At 50.6% G+C, this 19778-nt stretch overlaps 1 protein-coding gene across 1 annotated transcript in view; it reads left to right on the top strand.

Annotated features, from left to right (window-relative positions):
* KCTD3 (potassium channel tetramerization domain containing 3) overlaps positions 1-19778 on the top strand; it is a 96965-nt gene that overhangs the window by 20072 nt on the left and 57115 nt on the right. Inside the window, exon 7 of the mRNA XM_077282274.1 lies at positions 9382-9516. Coding sequence (XP_077138389.1) covers positions 9382-9516 — 135 coding nt within the window. The remainder of the gene's footprint in view (positions 1-9381; positions 9517-19778) is intronic.

Here is a 19778-nt window from a genome sequence, read left to right as displayed (position 1 = left end):
ACAATCCTAATCACACCGGACTGGCCCAGACGTACATGGTACGCCGACATCGTACAACTTACAGCAGACGCCCCCTGGCGTCTCCCCGACCGCACCGATCTTCTATCACAAGGCCCGTTCTACCACCAGAACTCAGGGGCTCTCAATTTGACGGCGTGGCCCTTGAGACCTGGGTTCTAACCCAGGCAGGGTTCTCGCCAGACGTCATTGGAACCATGATCAGGGCACGGAAGCCAGCCTCTGCCAAGATTTATTACCATACCTGGAAAGCTTTCTTTACCTGGTGCGAATCTCGTGGCCAGACCCCACTCCCTTATTCCCTCCCCAAAGTACTTGGTTTTCTCCAATCGGGTCTGGAGGCCAGGCTGTCCCTGGGCTCGCTTAAGAGCCAGGTGTCAGCTCTCTGTGCTTTTTCAGAGACGCATTGCTAACAAGCCGCAAGTAAGGACTTTTCTTCAGTGGGTTTCCCGATTGGTTCCCCCCTACAGATGTCCACTAGAAATGTGGGACCTCAACCTGGTCCTGACAGCATTGCATGGACCACCTTTCGAACCCCTTAAGGAGGTCACACTCCGCCTTCTATCCCAGAAGGTGGTCTTTTTGGTGGCAATCACTTCGCTACGCCGGGTGTCTGAACTGTCAGCACTCTCCTGCAGACGACCCTTCCTGGCTTTTCACCAGGACAAGGTAGTTCTCTGTACGGTCCCATCCTTCCTTCCGAAGGTTGTGTCCAACTTCCACCTCAATGAGGAAATTTCACTGCCATCCCTTTGTCCGGTTCCGGTTCATAGAGTGGAGAAGGCTCTGCATACGCTTGACCTCGTCAGGGCATTGCGTATATATGTGTCTAGGACTGCACCCTTCCGAGAGTCTGATTCTCTTTTCCTTCTTCTGGAAGGCGACCGCCAGGGTCTGCCACTTCCAAAGCTACCCTTGCCAGGTGGATCAAATCCACCATACAAGAGGCCTACCGCCTTAAAAATTCTCCTCTTCCGGCCGGTACTACGGCACACTCTACATGGGCGGTAGGGGCCTCCTGGGCCATTCGGCACCAGGCTTCGGCACAACAAGTGTAAGGCGGCCACTTGGACTAGCCTACACACGTTTACTAAACACTACAGAGTTTATACCCAGTCCTCAGCGGACGCGAGCCTGGGTAGACGGGTTCTGCAGGCGGCGGTGCCCCAAGTTTAGGGGCCTGTCTGCACAATATTCGTCCATTGCTTCCCACCCAGGGACTGCTTTGGGACGTCCCATGGTCCTGTGTCCCCCAATGAGGCGACAGAGTAAAGGAGATTTTTGTGTACTCACCGTAAAATCTCTTTCTCTTAGCCTCTAATTGGGGGACACAGCTCCCACCCTGTTGCCCTTTACGGGCCGTTGGTACTGTTGAGTTCTCATATTGTTCTTTGAGCTCGTACATAGTGGCCTTCTTATAGGCATGGTTATGTTATTCATGTTACGTTCCTCCTAATGCTTTTGCACAAAACTGGAGAAGGCTAACGCCGTCCAGGGGTGTATACTGCAGAGGAGGAGCCATGGTTAATCTTTTTCAGATTATGCATAGTGTCGCCTCCTAGTGGACAGCAGCATATTGCCCATGGTCCTGTGTCCCCCAATTTGAGGCTAAGAGAGATTTTACGGTGAGTACACAAAAATCTCCTTTTTGACAATTGCTATACCAGCATACCCCTATTTAAAAGTCTGGTTGAACATAACATAGGGGCTTGTGGGACCATTCGCAAAAACGGTCAGGGGTTTCCACAATCGTTGGTCAATGAAAAGTTCCGAAAGGGGCAGTCAGGGGACTTTACACAATGGAGAGCTGCTTGTCCTTAAGTATGAGGATAAAAAGATATTTTTATCCTGAGCTCGATCCACACAGATGCCACAAGGGCCACTGAAGAACAGGGATCCTCTACTCCAGGATCTTGGATGCCAAGGCCAGAGAACTCCGAGTCCCCCCCCGATGGTTGACATATGCCACTGCTGTGGCATTGTCCGTCTGGATTCGAATTGGCAGGCCCCTGAGAATCCTTTCCCAGTGAAGAAGGGACAGAAAGATGGCCCGAATCTCGAGGACATTGATCGGCAGGGATGACTCCTGCGTCAACCAACGACTCTGAACCGTCAGGTGCCGAAAAACAGCTGAGAAGGCTGGCGTCCGTCGTCACCACCTGCGAGTGAGCTGGAAGAAAGGACCTGCCCTGGGAGATGAGAGGTGACGTCATCCACCAGTTGAGGGACTGTTTGACCTGGGGGTTAAAGCCGAATCGGGCAATACAGGGAAAGGATAGACCTGTCCCACTGTGAGAGAATCACCTGTTGAAGATGTCTTGAGTGAAATTGGGCGAAGGGAATCGCTTCCAATGTTGCAACCATCCTCCCCAGAACCTTCTTGGCTGATCGGAAGGAGGGAAGCTTAGGACCCTGGAGCAAGCGAACTTCCCGGCGAAGAATGGTTCTCTTCTCTTCGGGAAGGAAGACTCTGGACTGACGGGTGTAAAAGAGCATGCCCAGAAATACGAGGCGCTGAGAGGGAACAAGGCAGGACTTCTTCCGGTTGACGAGCCACCCGAAACGGAATAGGGTGTCGAGGACGATGGACAGACTTTCGTGAGCCTGAGAAAAGGACGGGGCCTTGATGAGTATGTCGTCGAGGTACGGAAAGAGCACCAGGCCTCTGATCCTCAAGATGGCTATCAGTGCTGCCATGATTTTTGTGAAAACCCTGGGAGCGGTTGCGAGACCGAACGGCAGAGTGACAAACTGGAAATGCTCCTGATGTACTGCAAAACGAAGAAATCTGTTATGTCCCAGAAATATAGGAACATGGAGGTAGACGTCCTGGATGTCTATGGAGCACAGAAATTCCTGAGCCTCCATGGAAGCGATTACCAAACGAAGGGATTCCATCCTGAAGTGTCTTAGACGAACCCTCTTGTTCAGCAATTTGAGATCCAGAATGGGCCGAACCTTGCCGTCCCTTTTCGGTACCACAAACAGGTTTGAATAGAAACCTGTGAACCGTTCTTTTTCTGGAACAGTAACGATTACCCCGGATTTGAGGAGGGAAGCGATGGCTGCAAAGAAACCCGGAGCTAGAGCGGGGTCTCTTGGAGGGCGGGATTCGAAGAAACGATCCCGGGGCCATGAAATGCACTCTATTTTGTATCCTGAGGATACAACTTCCCTGACCCATGCGTCCTCCACTGAGGTGATCCAGACGTCCTTGAAGAAGAGGAGACGGCCGCCCAGCTTGGGAGGTGCGCTGGGGTCATGCTGTTAGTCATGCCGAGGTGGATCTTCCAGTCATAGACCTGGAAGATCTACCTTGGGAGTAGCGGGAACGCCAGGAATGAGTGGGTCTAAAGGATACCGTCATCTTCTCTTGACGTGCCTGTGGCCTCTGCTGCTGCTGGGAAAAGGAGTTTGACGCCGCGAAGCAACAAAAGGGCCGAAATTACCACCTAGGAGGAGGCCGGCGAGGTTTGGACTGGGGAAGAAGGGAGCTTGTGCCCCCGGTAGCGTCCTTAATAATTTGGTCCAGCTTGGAACCGAAGAGACGAGATCCCTGAAAAGGCAGACTGGTAAGCGACTTTTTGATGACAAATCCACCTGCCAGGCCTTGAGCCAAGCGGTACGACGGGTGGCAACAACATTACTAGATCCCTGAGCGGCACAAGACGCGGCGTCCAGGGAAGCAGAGACCAAGTATTCCCCAGCGTGAGAAATCTGGGTGGCAAGTTCCGCCAGCTGTTCTGGTGGAGCTCCGGCCAGAATGCCCTGACGGAGTTGTTTGGCCCATTCGGATATAGACTTCGAAAATCAGGTGGAAGCAAAAGCCGGGCATAGGGCAGACGCGGCCGCTTCGAAGGCCGACTTCGCAAAGGACTCTATGATTCTATCGTTGGAATCTTTCAGAGACGCTCCGCCAGACAGCGGGTGGAAAGTCTAGAAACTGGTGGATCCACAGAGGGAGAAGTCGTCCAGTTGGCGATGAGATCCGGAGAAAAAGGATATAAGATGCCAAGGCGCTTTCCTCTTTGAAAACGTCTGGTCGGATTCTCCCTTTCTCTAGTCAGAAACTGATCGAACTCAGTATGAGGAGCGAAAACCTTGGAAGGTGTTTTAGACCGTCTAAACGAAACCGCCTGATCTGCGGGTTCCGTAGAGGAATCTTTGATGCCACAGGTCTGATTGATTGCTCCAATGAGACTCTGAACCATATCCCTCATGCTAGCGATTTGGTTCGAATCCTCTGAAGGTGCATCAGAGAAAGCTTCACCTGACTCAGGTGAGGAGGATCGAGGAGAAGCCGATCGCAGAGAAGGACCGTGGGGCGAGATGGAACGGGAAGAGGACTCAGACCGGCGTTCCTGTCTGGATCTTTTGCGGCCTATAATGGGAGGCTCGGACGGGGCTTCCTGCGACCCGCTGGCTACTGCGGGAGTCTGCAGGGGCAACCTATCAAGCACAGACACAAGGGTCTGGGATACCCGTGTTAGATCCGCTACCGATTGTGACAGAGTGGAAGCCCAACCTGGGGTGGAGGCCTCACTTTCAAGCGGAGCAGCAGGGGGATCCTGGGCGGTGGGCATAATGGGGTTGCTGCAGGCCTGACAGAGGGGAGAGGACTGACCTGAGGGAAGCTTGCAGTTACAAGACGAACACAAAAAGTGTTTGACTAAGGCAGAGGAAGTAGAGGAAGAAGTAGGAGGAGGGGAGCGACCTCCCTTAGAATTATACATAACGAATGGGCCTCTGAGAAAAAATGCCAGAAGGTTAGGGGACAGGAGGGCAGAGGAGAGTGTCAGTCTGCAGTGCAGAGCTACTCACGGCAGACGTCCTGTAGCTTTCCGGTTGTAGGCTGCGAAGATAGAGCAGGTCCTGCAGAGGAATCAGCGCTGAATCCCACGCCGAAAATGGTGACTGCCAGGAGATGCAGGTTCACAGTGTGGGCGTGGGGTAGCAAAAAGCCCGATCTTCCAGGTCGGAAGAGGGGGCGGAGCCAACCGTGTGGTAGGGAACCGAAATAGCTGACTCCGGAGTCTTGCGCTGGGGTCTTGCGGAGGAGCGGGCAGAGCCGGTCATCAGACCCCCGGACCAAGAAGGCGCCGAACGCAGCAGGTGAGCCCGCTACTATATCGGGTTGAGTGGGCAGGGCTAGACGCGCAGTCCGGGAGGACAAAGATGGCGCCGTGGGCGTAGTTCGCCGGAGAAACAGGAAAAGGAGGTGAAAGACTGGCGGGAGAAAAGCCCGTCCGAAGGAGAGGGGAAGGGGGTCGAGTTGCGGTGGTGGACTGGGCCCGAATAGAAGCCGGGGCCTAAATTAGTAACCAGCGACCACCGGTGAGGGGAAGACAGAGCGGCTGCCGGCCGCCGAGGGGAAAAAAAGCGGGGCCACTTGCAAAAGGCCTTCCCCAGACGCAGTGGCGATCCCCTTGGAGAACTGTAGGGCGGAAGCCCTGTGGCACAAGACGCAGCCTCCAGGTAACCCTGAACGAGCCCTGCGCCCCCCACCCAGAACAGTCCCTATCTGAGGAGGGGGCTAATGAATACTCACCTCATTCATCCCACGTCGCGTGGATCACTCACATGAAGGTAGTTTCCTGGAAGAGAAAGAGAGGGGTACCTCATTCCAGGGAATAAGATCAGACGTCCAGATGCTGATGGACGTCCTCGTCTCCACCAACCGACAGGCTCTGGAGGGCGAGTGGGTGGGAGACTGAGCAAGGACCGGTCTGAATCTCCTCAACACTCTTCTGTTTTAGGGGTCTTGGACCTGCTGTGGGATGTATGAGGATACGGGGTGGCAGTACACACCGTACTCATAGTCCGCATTGTGGGATTACAGTTGTGACTATTCACACTGTATCCCTCCGGAAACCTGAAAGGGAACGACGCACATTTGAGGTAGATAAGGGTCTAATAAAAGACCCGTGTCCACCTCCTACTGACACTAAGATAAACTGAATATCCTACTTCCTGTCGGTGGGGAGTACACTGCAGAGGAGGAGCTAACTTTTTTTATGCATAGTGTCAGCCTCCTAGTGGCAGCAGCATACACCCATGGTTCCTGTGTCCCCCAATGAGGCGATAGAGAAATACGGAAATGCAGATGCTTTCCTTAATTATCAGGAAAAGGTCATTCAACATCTTGTTTGAAAATGTTGTCCCCGCCAATCCTTTAGAATCTGAAGATGTCAGAAGACTCAATGAGCGACATTTTATTGCACTCATCCCAGTAACAGGAATGAAAAAGAACCCCCAGAGAAGATGTCATGTATGTTCCAAGAGAGAAATGAGGCATGATACCTGCTATTATTGCCCACAGTGCCCATCGTTGCCAGCCTTATGCCTCCATGACTGCTTTAAAATCTTCCACACAGAACCATGTTTTTAAACTGTTTTGACATTCAAGCATTTGGTTTATTTAGTGACAGACACATTTGAGTAGAGCTGACTTAAAGGGAACCTGTCACCCCGTTTTTTGAAGATGAGCTAAAAATAGCGTTAAATAGGGGCAGAGCTGGGCGTTACATTAGTGTCTTTGTGTGCCTTTATTACCCACCTATGCTGCCGAAATACCTTTGTAAAGTCGCCGTTTTCTGCTGTCACTCACGGTGGTCTGGTCCTATGGGCGTGGTGACAGCGCTGTTTCTCCCCCAGAATCCTGCTCATCATTACGTTGGTGGCGTAGTGGTGTGCGCATGTCCAAAAGGCTAATCCACTGCCCAGGTGATGAAAAACAGCGCGATCTGCGCTATTCAGCCGTTTACCGGTGGGCGCGGCCATCTTTCCTGTGGCCGCGCGTGCGCAGATGGAGCGCTCTGCTGCCCGGGGCTTCAGGAAAATGGCCGCCGCGATCTCCGTCTGCGCACTCACCAGCGCTCTCACCACGCCCATTGGACCAGACCAGCGTGAGTGACAGCAGAAAACGGCGACTTTACAAAAGGTATTTCGGCAGCATAGGTGGGTAATAAAGACACACAAAGACAATAATGTAACGCCCAGCTCTGCCCCTATTTAACGCTATTTTTAGCTCATCTTCAAAAAACGGGGTGACAGGTTCCCTTTAACAATTTCCGGGGGTAGGTGGGGGAATGTCTTCAGAGACACAAGCTGGGCACAATATGTTGGGCACTGCAATGACGTTTTTGCAATTTTTGGCCGAGGTCACACTTGCGAGTGCCATGTGAGAAATTCGCATGAGTCTCTTGGATCAATACCCGGCACTCGAGAATGCACACTCCGGTCCCGAGTGCCAGCGGCTATGCCAGGTATTGATGCGATGGACTCGTGCTAATTTCTCGCATTGCACTTGCAAGTGCGACTCGGGCTTTAAACTTCCACTACGTGTTTCTGGAAATCATCCATGTAGTGAAAATGGTCGCTATATCCATAGATGAATTACCAGAGGGGTGTCATTTCCAAAATGGGGTCACTTCAGGGGGGATTCTGTTGTTCTTGCACTCATCTCCAAAGAGCTGCTAAGTGCCAAAGAGCAGCAGAATCCCCCCTGAAGTGACCCCATTTTGGAAATCGCACCCCCTTGCAAATTCATCTATGGGTGTAGTGACTAGTGATGAGCCAATATACTCGTTACTTGAGATTTCCCGAGCACGCTCGGGTGTCCTCCGAGTATTTTTTTAGCGCTCGGAGTTTTAGCTTTTAGCGCCGCAGCTGAATGATTTACATCTGTTAGCCAGCATAAGTACATGTGGGGGTTGCCTGGTTGCTAGGGAATCCGCACATGTACTTATGCTGGCTAACAGATGTAAATCATTCAGCTGCGGCAAGAAAAACTAATACTCCCGAGTACTAAAAAATACTCGGAGGACACCCGAGCATGCTCGAGAAATCTCGAGTAACGAGTATATTCGCTCGTCACTAGTAGTGACCATTTACCTATCTAGGTATTTTCCAATGTAAAATCTGGGGTTAAAACAACATTTTAGTGGTAAAACATTTTAGGGGCTTTGACAATGTGACATGTCACCCACAAACAATACCCGCAAAATCTGCTCTCCAATATGGCGCTCCTTCCCTTTCCGAGCTCTGCCATGCCAAACAGTGGTTTACCCCCACATATGGGGTGTCGGCGTACTCAGGACAAATTGCACAACAACTTTTGGGGTCCAATTTCTCCTGTTACCCTTTGGAACATAAAAAAAATTGAGGTCTAAAAATAATTTTTGTGGAGAAAATATGATTTTTTATTTTCATGGCTATACGTTATTAACTTCTGTGAAGCACTTGGGGATTCAAAGTGCTCACCACACATCTAGATAAGTTCTTTGGGTGGTCTAGTTTCCAAAATGGGGTCACTTGTTGGGGGTTTCCACTGTTTAGGCACATCAGGGGCTCTCCAAACGCAACAGAGCGTCCGCTATCAATTCCAGCCAATTTTGCATTCCAAAATTGAAATGGTGCTCCTTTCCTTCCGAGCCCTGCCGTGCGCAAAAACAGTAGTTTTCCCCCACATATGTGGTATCGGCGTACTCAGGAGAAATCTCACAACAAATTTTATGGTGCATTTTCTTCTGTTACCCTTGTGACACTGTGTACAATCCCGCTGACAGGTTCCCTTTAATGAATCTGGTGCCTAATCTAAGCGGCATGCGCCTCTGTGCGCTGCACCAGAAATGCTACTCCCAATAGGGATTGGAGCAGCATTTTTGGCATACAAAGCAGCGAGATTTTTTTTTTTTGATGAATTTGAGTGGATGTGGCGATGCTCTGTTCCACCCCAGCATCTCACGTTTCAGCAAAGCCAACTCAAACTGGCGAGGAAAAAAAGCCATAAGTGCAACTCCCCATTGCACAAAACTTGAGACTTTTTATAGCTTTTACAAAAGTTTTCTGGTATGAAAAAATGTTTAATAAATATGCTCCCAAATGTTTTTGATGTATTTTTATCCAGATGCTAGAAACAGATAGACGTAAAATGTCCATGTCAGTTAGCAATGCTGTGTCCTCTACGCGTTTCACTCAGGCTTCTTCAGGGTTAGAGGCAATATTAAATAGAGCTGAGAAAATGTGCCCCCAATAATGGCTAATTTAAAAGATGCCTGTGCAATCGCCATGCCTCAGTCGAGTCTCCACTGCACCTAATGAGCTGAGTGCTGGTGGACACACATGCGACGGCTCCTTCAAGGGAACGAAGAAGGGGTTAAGTTGTCAGCCGCCAGAGAAACCCTGCAGAATACAGTAGGACAGCAATTGGAGGCCCTGCAGGACGTTTGCTTTGAAAATGATTTATAGGATTACTACTTTAACAGGCAGAAATTCGAATTTTTGTGCCAAAAAGGTGATTATACCTGTACAGAGGCTTTATGGTCATGACGATATCCTAATATATTGTGCTTGTGTCTCCAGCTATACCCAACAGGAAGCTGAAATGCGAAGCTTCGTCCTCTGCTGAAAATAAGTTGACAAGACCGTGTGAGGTATCGGTCCAAGCGAACGTTGCACAGCCCACGCTCTCCGGAGTAGAAGGAGTCGTGAAACTTGGTGAGGATTTGTCATTTTCTTCATTCTTTAGGCCTGTCCTAAGTTGTCCAGAATTCAAAGTGGCCTTATTCTGGGGCTGGAAAGAGATAAAGCCATCCAAAGCTGCATGTTCTCATCACACGGTTATAATGCAGCTCTCGTGCCCCATAGTAATAGTATGGCATCGCAGTAGTCTTCTTTATTAGTGTTATAGCAAATTTCTTGTAAGGCAAGATAGAATTTTGCACCATTGAAATATGCAAAACACAAAGTGTCTTCTGCTCCTCGGACGCCTTGTGTAGCTCTTGTTTTAGACTAGGCTACATGGGCGCATTGGTCATGCAGCAGCAAAATTGCAGTAATAATTGTGAAATGTGGCTGCACTGATGCCCGAGACTCCACGTGACCACAGTGTGACTGTCATACAAAATTAACACCTGCTGGAATTTAGTCTGCAGATTGTTTTATTCATTGTAAGTCGCGTGCGACCACAAATCACTTGCAAGATGCGAGGTTTTGAGTCTTGTGTATGTGTCTAGTTTCACATTACGTTCTTGCTGTCTCCGTTAAGAGTTTCCATCTGTAGCCAAGGAATATGGGATTTGGACAAAACTCCCAATGGAATTTGCAGTTTTGGACTTCCGTTTGACTCCTTTTGCAGTGTTGTACGTCTTCTTTGCAGAACACAATAGCGCATGATTAAGGTCTTTATGCGGAAACCCCTGACAGAGGCAGAAAAATAGGCAAAAATGTGAAAATAGACTAATTGGGGTTGCAAATCCTAAATCTTATTTGTCTGGCATGTTTTTTTTTTTTTGCTACACAACTTGACCAAAATGTTTGTATACAGTGGGGGGAAATAAGTATTTGATCCCTTGCTGATTTTGTAAGTTTGCCCACTGACAAAGACATGAACAGTCTATAGTTTTAAGGGTACCGTATTTTCCGGCATATAAGACGACTTTTTAACCCCTAAAAATTGTCCCAAAAGGGGTCTTCTTATACGCCAGGTACGGCATGTGCAGGGAGCGATCCTGGATGTTCCCAGGGTCTGAAGGAGAGGAAACTCTCCTTCAGGCCCTGGGATCCATATTCATGTAAAAAATAAAGAATAAAAATAAAAAATATGTATATACTCACCCCTCCGAGAAGCCTGGCTGTCACCGCTGCAAGCGTCTGCCTCCGTTCCTAAGAATTGCAGAGCGTGAAGGACCTTCGATGACGTCACGGTCAGGTGACCGGTCACATGAGCGGTCACAGACCAATCACAGGACTGCGACGTCATCGAGGGTCCTTCATGCTCTGCAATTCTTAGGAACGGAGGCAGACGCTTGCAGCAGTGACAGCCAGGCTTCTCGGAGGGGTGAGTATATACATATTTTTTATTTTTATTCTTTATTTTTAACATGAATATGGATCCCAGGGCCTGAAGGAGAGTCTCCTCTCCTTCAGACCCTGGGAACCACACGCCGTATAAGATGACTGGGCGTATAAGATGACCCCCGTCTTATACAGCGGGCATATCCCAAATTCCATATTTTATATGGAAAAGTTGGGGGTCGTCTTATACACCCAGTCGTCTTATACACCAGAAAATACGGTAGGTTAATTTCTCCTACGCCTCATTGGGGGACACAAGACCATGGGTGTTATGCTGCTGCCACTAGGAGGACACTAAGTAAACAGAAAGATTAACTCCTCCTCTGCAGTATACACCCCTTCACTGGATACAATTTCAACCAGTTCTTGCTTAGTGTCTGTAGGAGGCACTTGGGTCTGTTTTCAGGCCCCAACTTTCTTATTTTAATTTTTATTTTAAAGCTTTTAGTTTTCTGTAAATTTTTAATTTTTTACTTAACGGAGTGAAGGGGGCGACAGGTTCCTTTTTTAATAGGGTCCGCTCTCCCCCGAACCATCAACAGGCGAGCACGGCGAGTATACCTCCCCGTCCCTCTCCTGCGACGTATGGGGCACGCCTAATCTACGCTAGGGCGACGGTTCCTATACGGTCCCGCTCTCCCCCCTGTAAGATGGCGAGCACATGGAGTATACCTCTTATGTGCATCTCCCGGGCTCCACCGCACTCAAGCCCTCATCTTGGCGTCTCGTAGTCCCCACAGTAGCCGTAAGCCCCCTGTGGCAGGCGCAGAAGAACCCTGCAAAATCTCCATGCGGCAGGCACAGCTGTAAGTCCCCTGAGAAGGCAAGCATGCTTCAGGAGGCTCTCCGTCCCCCGACACAGGGAGGATCGATTGAGCTGGAGGTGGTCCCTCCTTCGGTGAGTACTATCTTCCTCACGCTGCCGGCGTGGGAAGAAGCGGTCCGGGTCCCTGGGGAGAGGTACCGCTGGCTAGATGCCAGCGACGATCGTTAGGCGCAGCGTCGCGGCCGCCAGAGCGCTTCGCCGGCCGGCTCCACTAATTTAGTCCCCGGCTTCTCCAGCCGGACTAGGCCGCAGTTCAAAAACCCCGCCCACGCCGGAGCCCCGCCCACTGTTCAGGCGCTTCTCGTTTTGAATGAGAAGAGCCCTGCAAATCTCGGGCGCCATCTTGGGACTCCACTGCTGCAGGTAAATACAGCCGAAAACGCTACCTCCCTCTCTTCCTCCCTGGGGACACCAGTTCAGGACCGTGGGTAAGCTGCTCCGCTACATAGGGAAAAGCTTAACCCCTTCCCTGCTCACATAACTGCTACTGCGGTTTATCGGAGATAGACATTCATTATGTCTCAATCTATGGACGCAAAAAAAAAAAAAAAGGGACAAAAAGCACACTGTATTTTTTACCATTTGTGCCACTTGCAAGTCTGCTTTGCCAAGTGCCCACAGTACCCCCTTGTGCCAGAACTGTGACCTGGCCAGTGCGCAGCCGCCTTCTGCCGCCACTTCCTATGTCGTCTCCTGAGTGGGCCGCGCACGTTCAGTGGAATCCTTGGTCAAGGCATTGGACTGTTTCCGTGGGTCCTCCTTAAACCAGAATTCACCTCTGTCGGCTGCGACGGAATCTGGTAACGGCGTGGGGCTGTCCGACCACAGGGGGCGCACCGTTGTACGGGACTCCCGGGGTTCCAGGAAAAGGACCCTTTCCCCATCTCCCGTACACGCTCGAGCTTCAGCTTCTGCAAGCTCATCTTCTCGCTCCCCCTCCCCTGAGGGTCGCAGCGTACCGGGCTCAATATATGAGTCGGAGGAATCTTTAACCCAAGACTCCTCTATTGGTCAGGCATTAATGGTGGACGATGAATCTGCTTCCTCTCAGGAAAACGCATCCAAAAGATATTTGCTAATCACCCTGAGTTTCAGGATATTATCCAAAACACAGGGAGCACCCAGAAAAGCGCTTTACGGCTCAAAAAGCCACGGAAGCTAAATATCCTTTCTCAAGGGATCTGGTGAAGGGCTTACTTCTTTCTCCTTCTGGATCCTGCCGTGTCGCGGCTTGCATCCAAAACAATCTTCTCTCTGTCAGACGATTCATCAGTCAAAAACCCTTCTGACCGCCAGATTGATTATTTGGCTCGCTCAGTCTTTGAAGTCTCAGGAGCAGCCGTCCTTGCATCCTTTGCAGCTTCCTGGGTAGCTAAGGCAATGGTGGCCTGGGCTGAGGTGTTGACCTTTACCGTCCACGGCAGTAATCTTCCCCCAGAGACGGCCAGACTAGCTAACCAGTTAGCTCAGGCCGGAGATTTTGTTGTTAGCGCCTCCATAGATGCAGCTAATTGCGCAGCGCAAGCGGCTGCTAACGCAATTTCCATCGGGGGGGCCCTATGGCTCCGCGATTGGTGAGCAGACTCTGCTTCCAAAAAGTCGCTGACCTCTCTTCCTTACCAAGCGGGTCGTTTATTTGGGGGAAAACCTAGACCAAATCATTTCTGACGCTACGGAGAAAAAAAAAAAAAAAGTGAATTTCTTCCCCAGCAAAAACCGGCCCGGCCCTTTCGGAATCAGCAGCAGTTTCGATTCCGGTCATTTCGTAACAACTCCAGTTTGTCGTCCTCTTCCCCTGGTTCGGGACGTCGGGACAACAGAACTTCCCAGGTCTCATACAGACCAAACCGTTCCTGGAAACCCGGACCCAGGCCGTCTGCCCCTGAGCCGTCCGCATCCCTTAAACCTTCTCAATGACTCGTTGGCGTGTCCGGCGGACACCGACAAAGTAGGCTGACGCCTTCTTTTGTTCCGTCAACAGTGGCTCTCGGTCGCTCACGACGAGTGGGTCAGAGAGCTCGTGTCTTCCAGATACAAAATCGAGTTTTTTCTTCACGCCATACAGGCGCTTCAAAAGGACTGTGTCATCACTCCAGTCCCTCGAGACCAAAGGTTCACGGGGTTTTACTCCAACCTTTTCGTGGTCCTAAAGAAGGACGGGACTCTACGGCCCATACTGGATCTCAAACTGTTAAAAACAAATTCGTACGGGTCCGACACTTCAGGATGGACTCCCTCCGTTCCGTTGTCGCGTCCCTGGAAAAAGTAGAGTTCCTTGCATCCATAGACATCAAAGATGCTTATCTACACATCCCAATTTTTCCCTCTCATCAGCAGTTCCTGCTCTTCGCAGCCCAAGAAGAACACTTCCAGTTTGTGGCCTTGCCCTTCGGACTTGCCACCACCCCCAGAGTCTTCACAAAGGTCATGGCGGCTGTCATGGCCATTGTTCACGCTCGGGGAGAGGTAGTCCTGCCATATCTGGACGACCTATTAATCAAAGGTCCGTCCCAGTCTGCCTGCAAGGAGTCGGTGAGCATCACCGTGGATTCTCTTTCTCGCCTGGGTTGTAAGATCAACTTCGAAAAATCATCTCCAGTGCCGGCCCAGCAAATCTGCTTCCTGGGCATGATTTTGAACTCTTCCTGCGGGCTGGTCATTCTCCCTCCAGAGAAGGTTCTATCCTTACAACAGGGAGCGCGCAGGCTCTTCCGCCCAGTCCCTCACTCCATTCGCTTTGCAATGCGCATCCTCTGGAAAATGGTTGCGGCGATGGAAGCCATTCTGTTTGCGCAGTGCCATCCCCGTCCCTTGCAACAGGCGCTCCTTTTAGCCTGGGACAGAAGCCCGGTTTCTCTCGACCGTCGCTTTCATCTACCCCCACAGGTCAGGCAGACCCTCAGGTGGTGGACACTACAGTCTTCCTTGAACCAAGGGAAATCCTTTCTTCCTGTGCGCTGGTTAGTGGTGACTACCGATGCCAGCCTTTTTGGCTGGGGTGCAGTTTTTATTCACCACACGGCACAGGGTCGTTGGTCCACGAGAGAGTCACGTCTCCCAATCAATATCCTGGAAATTTGAGCGATCATTCTCGCTTTACACAACTTTCACCACCTTCTCGCAGGTCATCCCATCAGAATTCAATCTGACAACGCCACAGCCGTGGCGTACATCAACCCACAAGGGGGAACCCGCAGCAGAGCAGCCATGCGCGAAGTCTCCCACATCCTGCGCTTGGCAGAGACCAATCACTCGCTCATATCAGCGATCCACATACCGGGCGTGGAGAATTGGGAAGCTGACTTCCTCAGTCGCCAAAGTCTTGCTTCGGGCGAGTGGTCCCTCCATCCGGAAGTCTTCCAGCAGATTTGCCTTCGCTGGCTGACGCCGGATGTGGATCTCATGACCTTGAGGTTCAACAACCAGGTTCCCCAGTTCATTGCCCGTTCCCACGATCCTCGCGCCATCGGGGCAGATGCCCTGGTTCTGTCGTGGCATCCGTTCCAGCTGCCATACATTTTTCCGCCCCTTCCTCTGCTTCCGAGAGTCATCAAAAAGATCAGAGCAGAGGGGAGACCGGTGATTCTCGTCGCGCCCGACTGGCCACGCCGAGCATGGTACGCGGAACTCGTCCAAATGGTCGCCGACACCCCCTGGCGCCTTCCAGATTGCACGGACCTTCTCTTCCAGGGCCCGATTTGCCACCAGAACTCTGGGGCCCTGTCTTTGACGGCGTGGCCGTTGAATCCTGGATTTTAGCCCAAGCCGGATTCTCTCCGGGGGTTTCTTCTACCATGATTCGCGCTAGGAATCCTGTATCCATGCGCATTTATCATCGCACCTGGCGTATCTTCTTTTCATAGTGCAATACCCATGGACGTTTGCCCTTAGTCTTTTCCATTCCGTCCATTCTGGAGTTTCTCCAATCAAGTTTAGAGTCAGGCCTTGCCCTAAGCTCGCTCAAGGGACAAGTGTCCGCCTTGTCTGTTCTATTCCAATGAAGGATCGCTTCCAGACTGCCGGTTAAGACGTTCATCCAAGGAGTCTCCCGGGTGGTCCCTCCTTATAGAATGCCTTTGGCGTCATGGGATCTTAACTTGGTTCTCGGAGTTCTTCAGGAGGCCTCTTTCGAACCATTGCAGGACATCTCTCTCACCCTCCTCTCATCGAAGGTGGTCTTTCTAGTGGCAATTACGTCAATTAGGAGGGTTTCTGAGTTGGCGGCTCTCTCTTGCCGACCCCCCCCCCCTTTTCTGAATTTTCACCCAGACAAGGTGGTTTTGAGAACCTCTCCCGAGGACATTGTCTTGCCGTCTTTCTGTCCTGCACCTACTCATTGTATCGAGAAAGCTCTCCATACTCTGGATCTGGTTAGAGCTCTTCGGAGGTGCATATCTCGCACGGCTCCCTTTCGTAAGTCGGATGTCCTCTTCGTGCTTCCGGAGGGACATAGGAAGGGTCTACCTGCCTCAAAGGCCACTCTAGCCAAGTAGATTTGTTCCGCTATTCAGGAATCCTATCGTGTCAGGAACACTCCTGTCCCAGCTGGGATTAAGGCGCATTCCACCCGGTCGGTCGGTGCTTCTTGGGCCATTCGGCACCAGGCGTCCGCACATCAGCTTGTAAAGCTACGACTTGGTCCAGTCTGCATACTTTCACGAAGCACTACCTCATCCATACTCAGGCTTCGGCAGACGCTGCCCTCGGCAGGCGCATTCTGCACACAACGGTACCTCAGTAAGCTGGTGGTACATGGGGTATTAGCATATTGCTCCCCACCCAGGGACTTCTTTTGTACTTCCCATGGTCCTGTGTCCCCCAATGAGGCGTAGGAGAAAAGGAGATTTTTGTGTACTCACCGTAAAATCTTTTTCTCCGAGCCACTCATTGGGGGACACAGCACCCACCCTGTTAGCCTGTTTTGGCTTGTTGTTACTTCTTTGGTTTTGACATAGTTTGTCTTTGTTCATGCTCCTACTGCTTCTTTGTGAAAGGCTACGAGAAACCATCGGTGTACGCTGCTGCCATCTGGAGGCTGACACTATGAATTACAACCTACGTGTCACGTAGGAGGCAGACATGGGTCTTAAGACCCAAACTGATTTTTGTCTTTGGTGTTTTTTATTTTTTATAATTTTTTTTTCTTTGCGTAGTTTAACAGAGGGGAATGGCCTCTCTGTGGTCCTGACAAAAATGATGGAGAGCACAGCCTGCCAGGGGTCAAGCTGTAGCCGCTTTCATTCGGATGACATGACCGTTCAGGTACTGGTGTTGATAGGTTTTGCTCTTGGTATCCTATCCCAGACCTTGGTCACTATTTTGGAGAGACTACCCATGTATACTACCACACCGGGTACCTCAATAACTACCCAGAGTTAGTCAGACCCACCAGCTACTTCGCACCAGCTTGGCAGATCCAAGTGGTCTAGAGCAGAGGTGTCAAACTGCATTCCTCGAGGGCCGCCAACAGGTCATGTTTTCAGGATTTCCTTAGCATTCCACAAGGTGCTGGAATCATTCTGTGCAGGTGATTAAATTATCACCTGTGCAATACAAGGAAATCCTGAAAACATGACCTGTTGGCGGCCCTCGAGGAATGCAGTTTGACACCTCTGGTCTAAAGGAAGCTCATTATCTCGGTCTCCTCTCTCCACGACTAATATGCTTTACTCACCATCACCTCCTCCCTAGAGGCTTGGGTCACCTCAGGTATTGGACCACAATTCCAAATCAAACTCAAATCTGGTTTCTGATCAGGTGCTAATGTTCAGGGACATGGTGGTTGAAAGTCTTGTCTGTTCTGTGAACCAATCCCTCAACATTAAGAAAGCGGGTCCCTCACGCCCTGCCTACTGTGTTCTTAAGGAGAGTCAGACTTGGGGCCGAATGTGTTTATAACCACTCAGAATTCAGCGAGGTACTAGGTAAGAATTGAGCGCAGCCTGAGAAACGTTTCAATTGATAGAAACGCATAGAGGCTTTTGTCGTCACCTGGTCCTCCTTTCCCTAAGTGGTCCTACCAGTATCTAGGTTGGTAATGACGATGATCCTTCAACTCTCTGATGCAACTTCTCTAAAACACCGCACAGATAGATGAGCCAGGTTCTCGGCCTTGTGTCTAGCTTTGGCTGCTATCTGGGTTGCCCAGTCAGTGACTGCCTGGGCAAAAACCTGAGTCAAGGCATCTTATCCAGTGATAATGTCTGAGTTGGCAGACCCTGCATATCAGATCACCAATGTGGGTTAGTATCTTTACTCCGGCTCTTGAAATGGCCATCTGTTCTAAAGCTTCAAACATTGTAGCTATCCATCAAATCCTTTGGCTCTAGTCATGGAATCTTGCAACCAAACGGTCCCTTACAAGCCTTCCCTTACGTGGCTCTACCTCGGCTTCAGGAAAATGGCCGCCGCGATCTCCATCTGCGCACGCGCGGCATCCCGCGGCCATTTTCCTGAAGCCCCGGGAAGCAGAGCACTCCATCTGCGCACGCGCAGCCTCAGGAAGATGGCCGCCGCCACCACCGATAAACCGGTGAATAGCGCAGATCGTGCTCTTTTTCTGCCGCTGCGTAGTGCATTCGGCAGTTGCGCATGCGCGAACCACTACGCCAACGCCGGGAAGAAAAGCAAGAGGTGGGGGAGAAACAGCGATTTCACCATGCCCATTTGACCAGACCTGCGTGATTGACAGCCGAAAACGGCGACTTTACTAAGGTATTTTGGCAGCAAAGGTGGGGAATCAGGGGATAATAAAGGCACTATTGTACAGCACAGCTCAGGCCCTATTAAACACTGTTTTTTACCTCATATTGAAAAAACGGGTGACAGGTTCCCTTTAAGGAAAAGCTTAACAAGATCCTTTCGGATGCCACAGGTTTTCACAGCACCCTGCACCCACATACATGATCAGCAAGATCCTTTGCCAACCGAATGCCTCATCAGTTTCACTCCTTTCACGAGTTCTCATCTGGCCACCAAGAGAACTACTGCCCCTCAAGAAAAGAGACCATCCTTCAAGCCGACTCCTTCCTGGCTTCCACACAGGCAGCGTGTAATGTCATCGTGGGCCAGAAGTAACAAGCTTTTTTCTATCGCTTCATTGGGGGCACCGGAAACCATGGGGTGTATGCTGCTGCCACTAGGAGGCTGACACTATGCACAAAAAAGTTAGCTCCTCCGCAGTGTACACCCCACCGACTGGCTCTAGGTTAATCAGTTTTAGCTTGGTGCAGGAGGAGTTGGACACGGGTCTTTCACTAGACCCATATCTACCTCAGTTTTCGGCGTTTTCCCTTTTTTATTTTTCAGATGGATCTTCCCCCTTCCTCTGGAGGAATACAGTGTGAACATTCACACTGTACTCCCACTTAGAGTCTGAGTACGGCGTGTACTGCCACCCCGTATCCTCATATGTCTAGACGGCAGGACCCCAACCCCTAACACATGAAGAGTGTTTAGATGACTCCTAACTTTGGTCCTGCCCCTCGTCTTCCACCCACTCGCCCACCAGGGCAGATTGGGATGACAAAGGCCAGTCTTGTTTGGGGAGCAGTCTTCTGGAGGTTTACGGTCTAGGGTCGATAAAAGAGTCACGAAGCCCTACTTGCCATAAACTCCCTGGAACTCAGAGCAATTCGACTGTCCCTTCTAGATTGTGAGACACGAAAGCTGGTCCTGCCAATCCGAATTCAGTCTAACAAAACTGCTATGGCATATATCAACCCTCAGGAGTCATCTAATCATGGCAGAGATCTCACAGATTCTTGAACAAAGAATTGTGGCAATTTCAGTGGTCTTCATACCGCGAGTTGAGAATTTGGTTGCAGATTTTTCAAGTCGCGAGGGACTAACTGCGGGAGAGTGGTACCTGCATCCTATCATCTCCGACCAGATCTGCCTACGGTGGGGCCTCCAGACGTAGATTTGTTGTCATTCAGACACAACCACATTGTTCCGCGGTTTGTATTCAGATTTCATGACCACCCCCCTTAATCTAGTACTTCTCTAACAGTGTGCTGCATTTTTAGATTTGATCAGAATGGTGCATTACTACGTATTACGGCTTTATTCAGACACT

The sequence above is a fragment of the Ranitomeya variabilis genome, chromosome 2, assembly GCF_051348905.1.
Source record: "Ranitomeya variabilis isolate aRanVar5 chromosome 2, aRanVar5.hap1, whole genome shotgun sequence".
NCBI lineage: Eukaryota > Metazoa > Chordata > Amphibia > Anura > Dendrobatidae > Ranitomeya > Ranitomeya variabilis.
The sequence above is the reverse complement of the archived record's forward strand: the minus strand, read 5'-3'. Positions and strand labels throughout refer to the sequence as shown.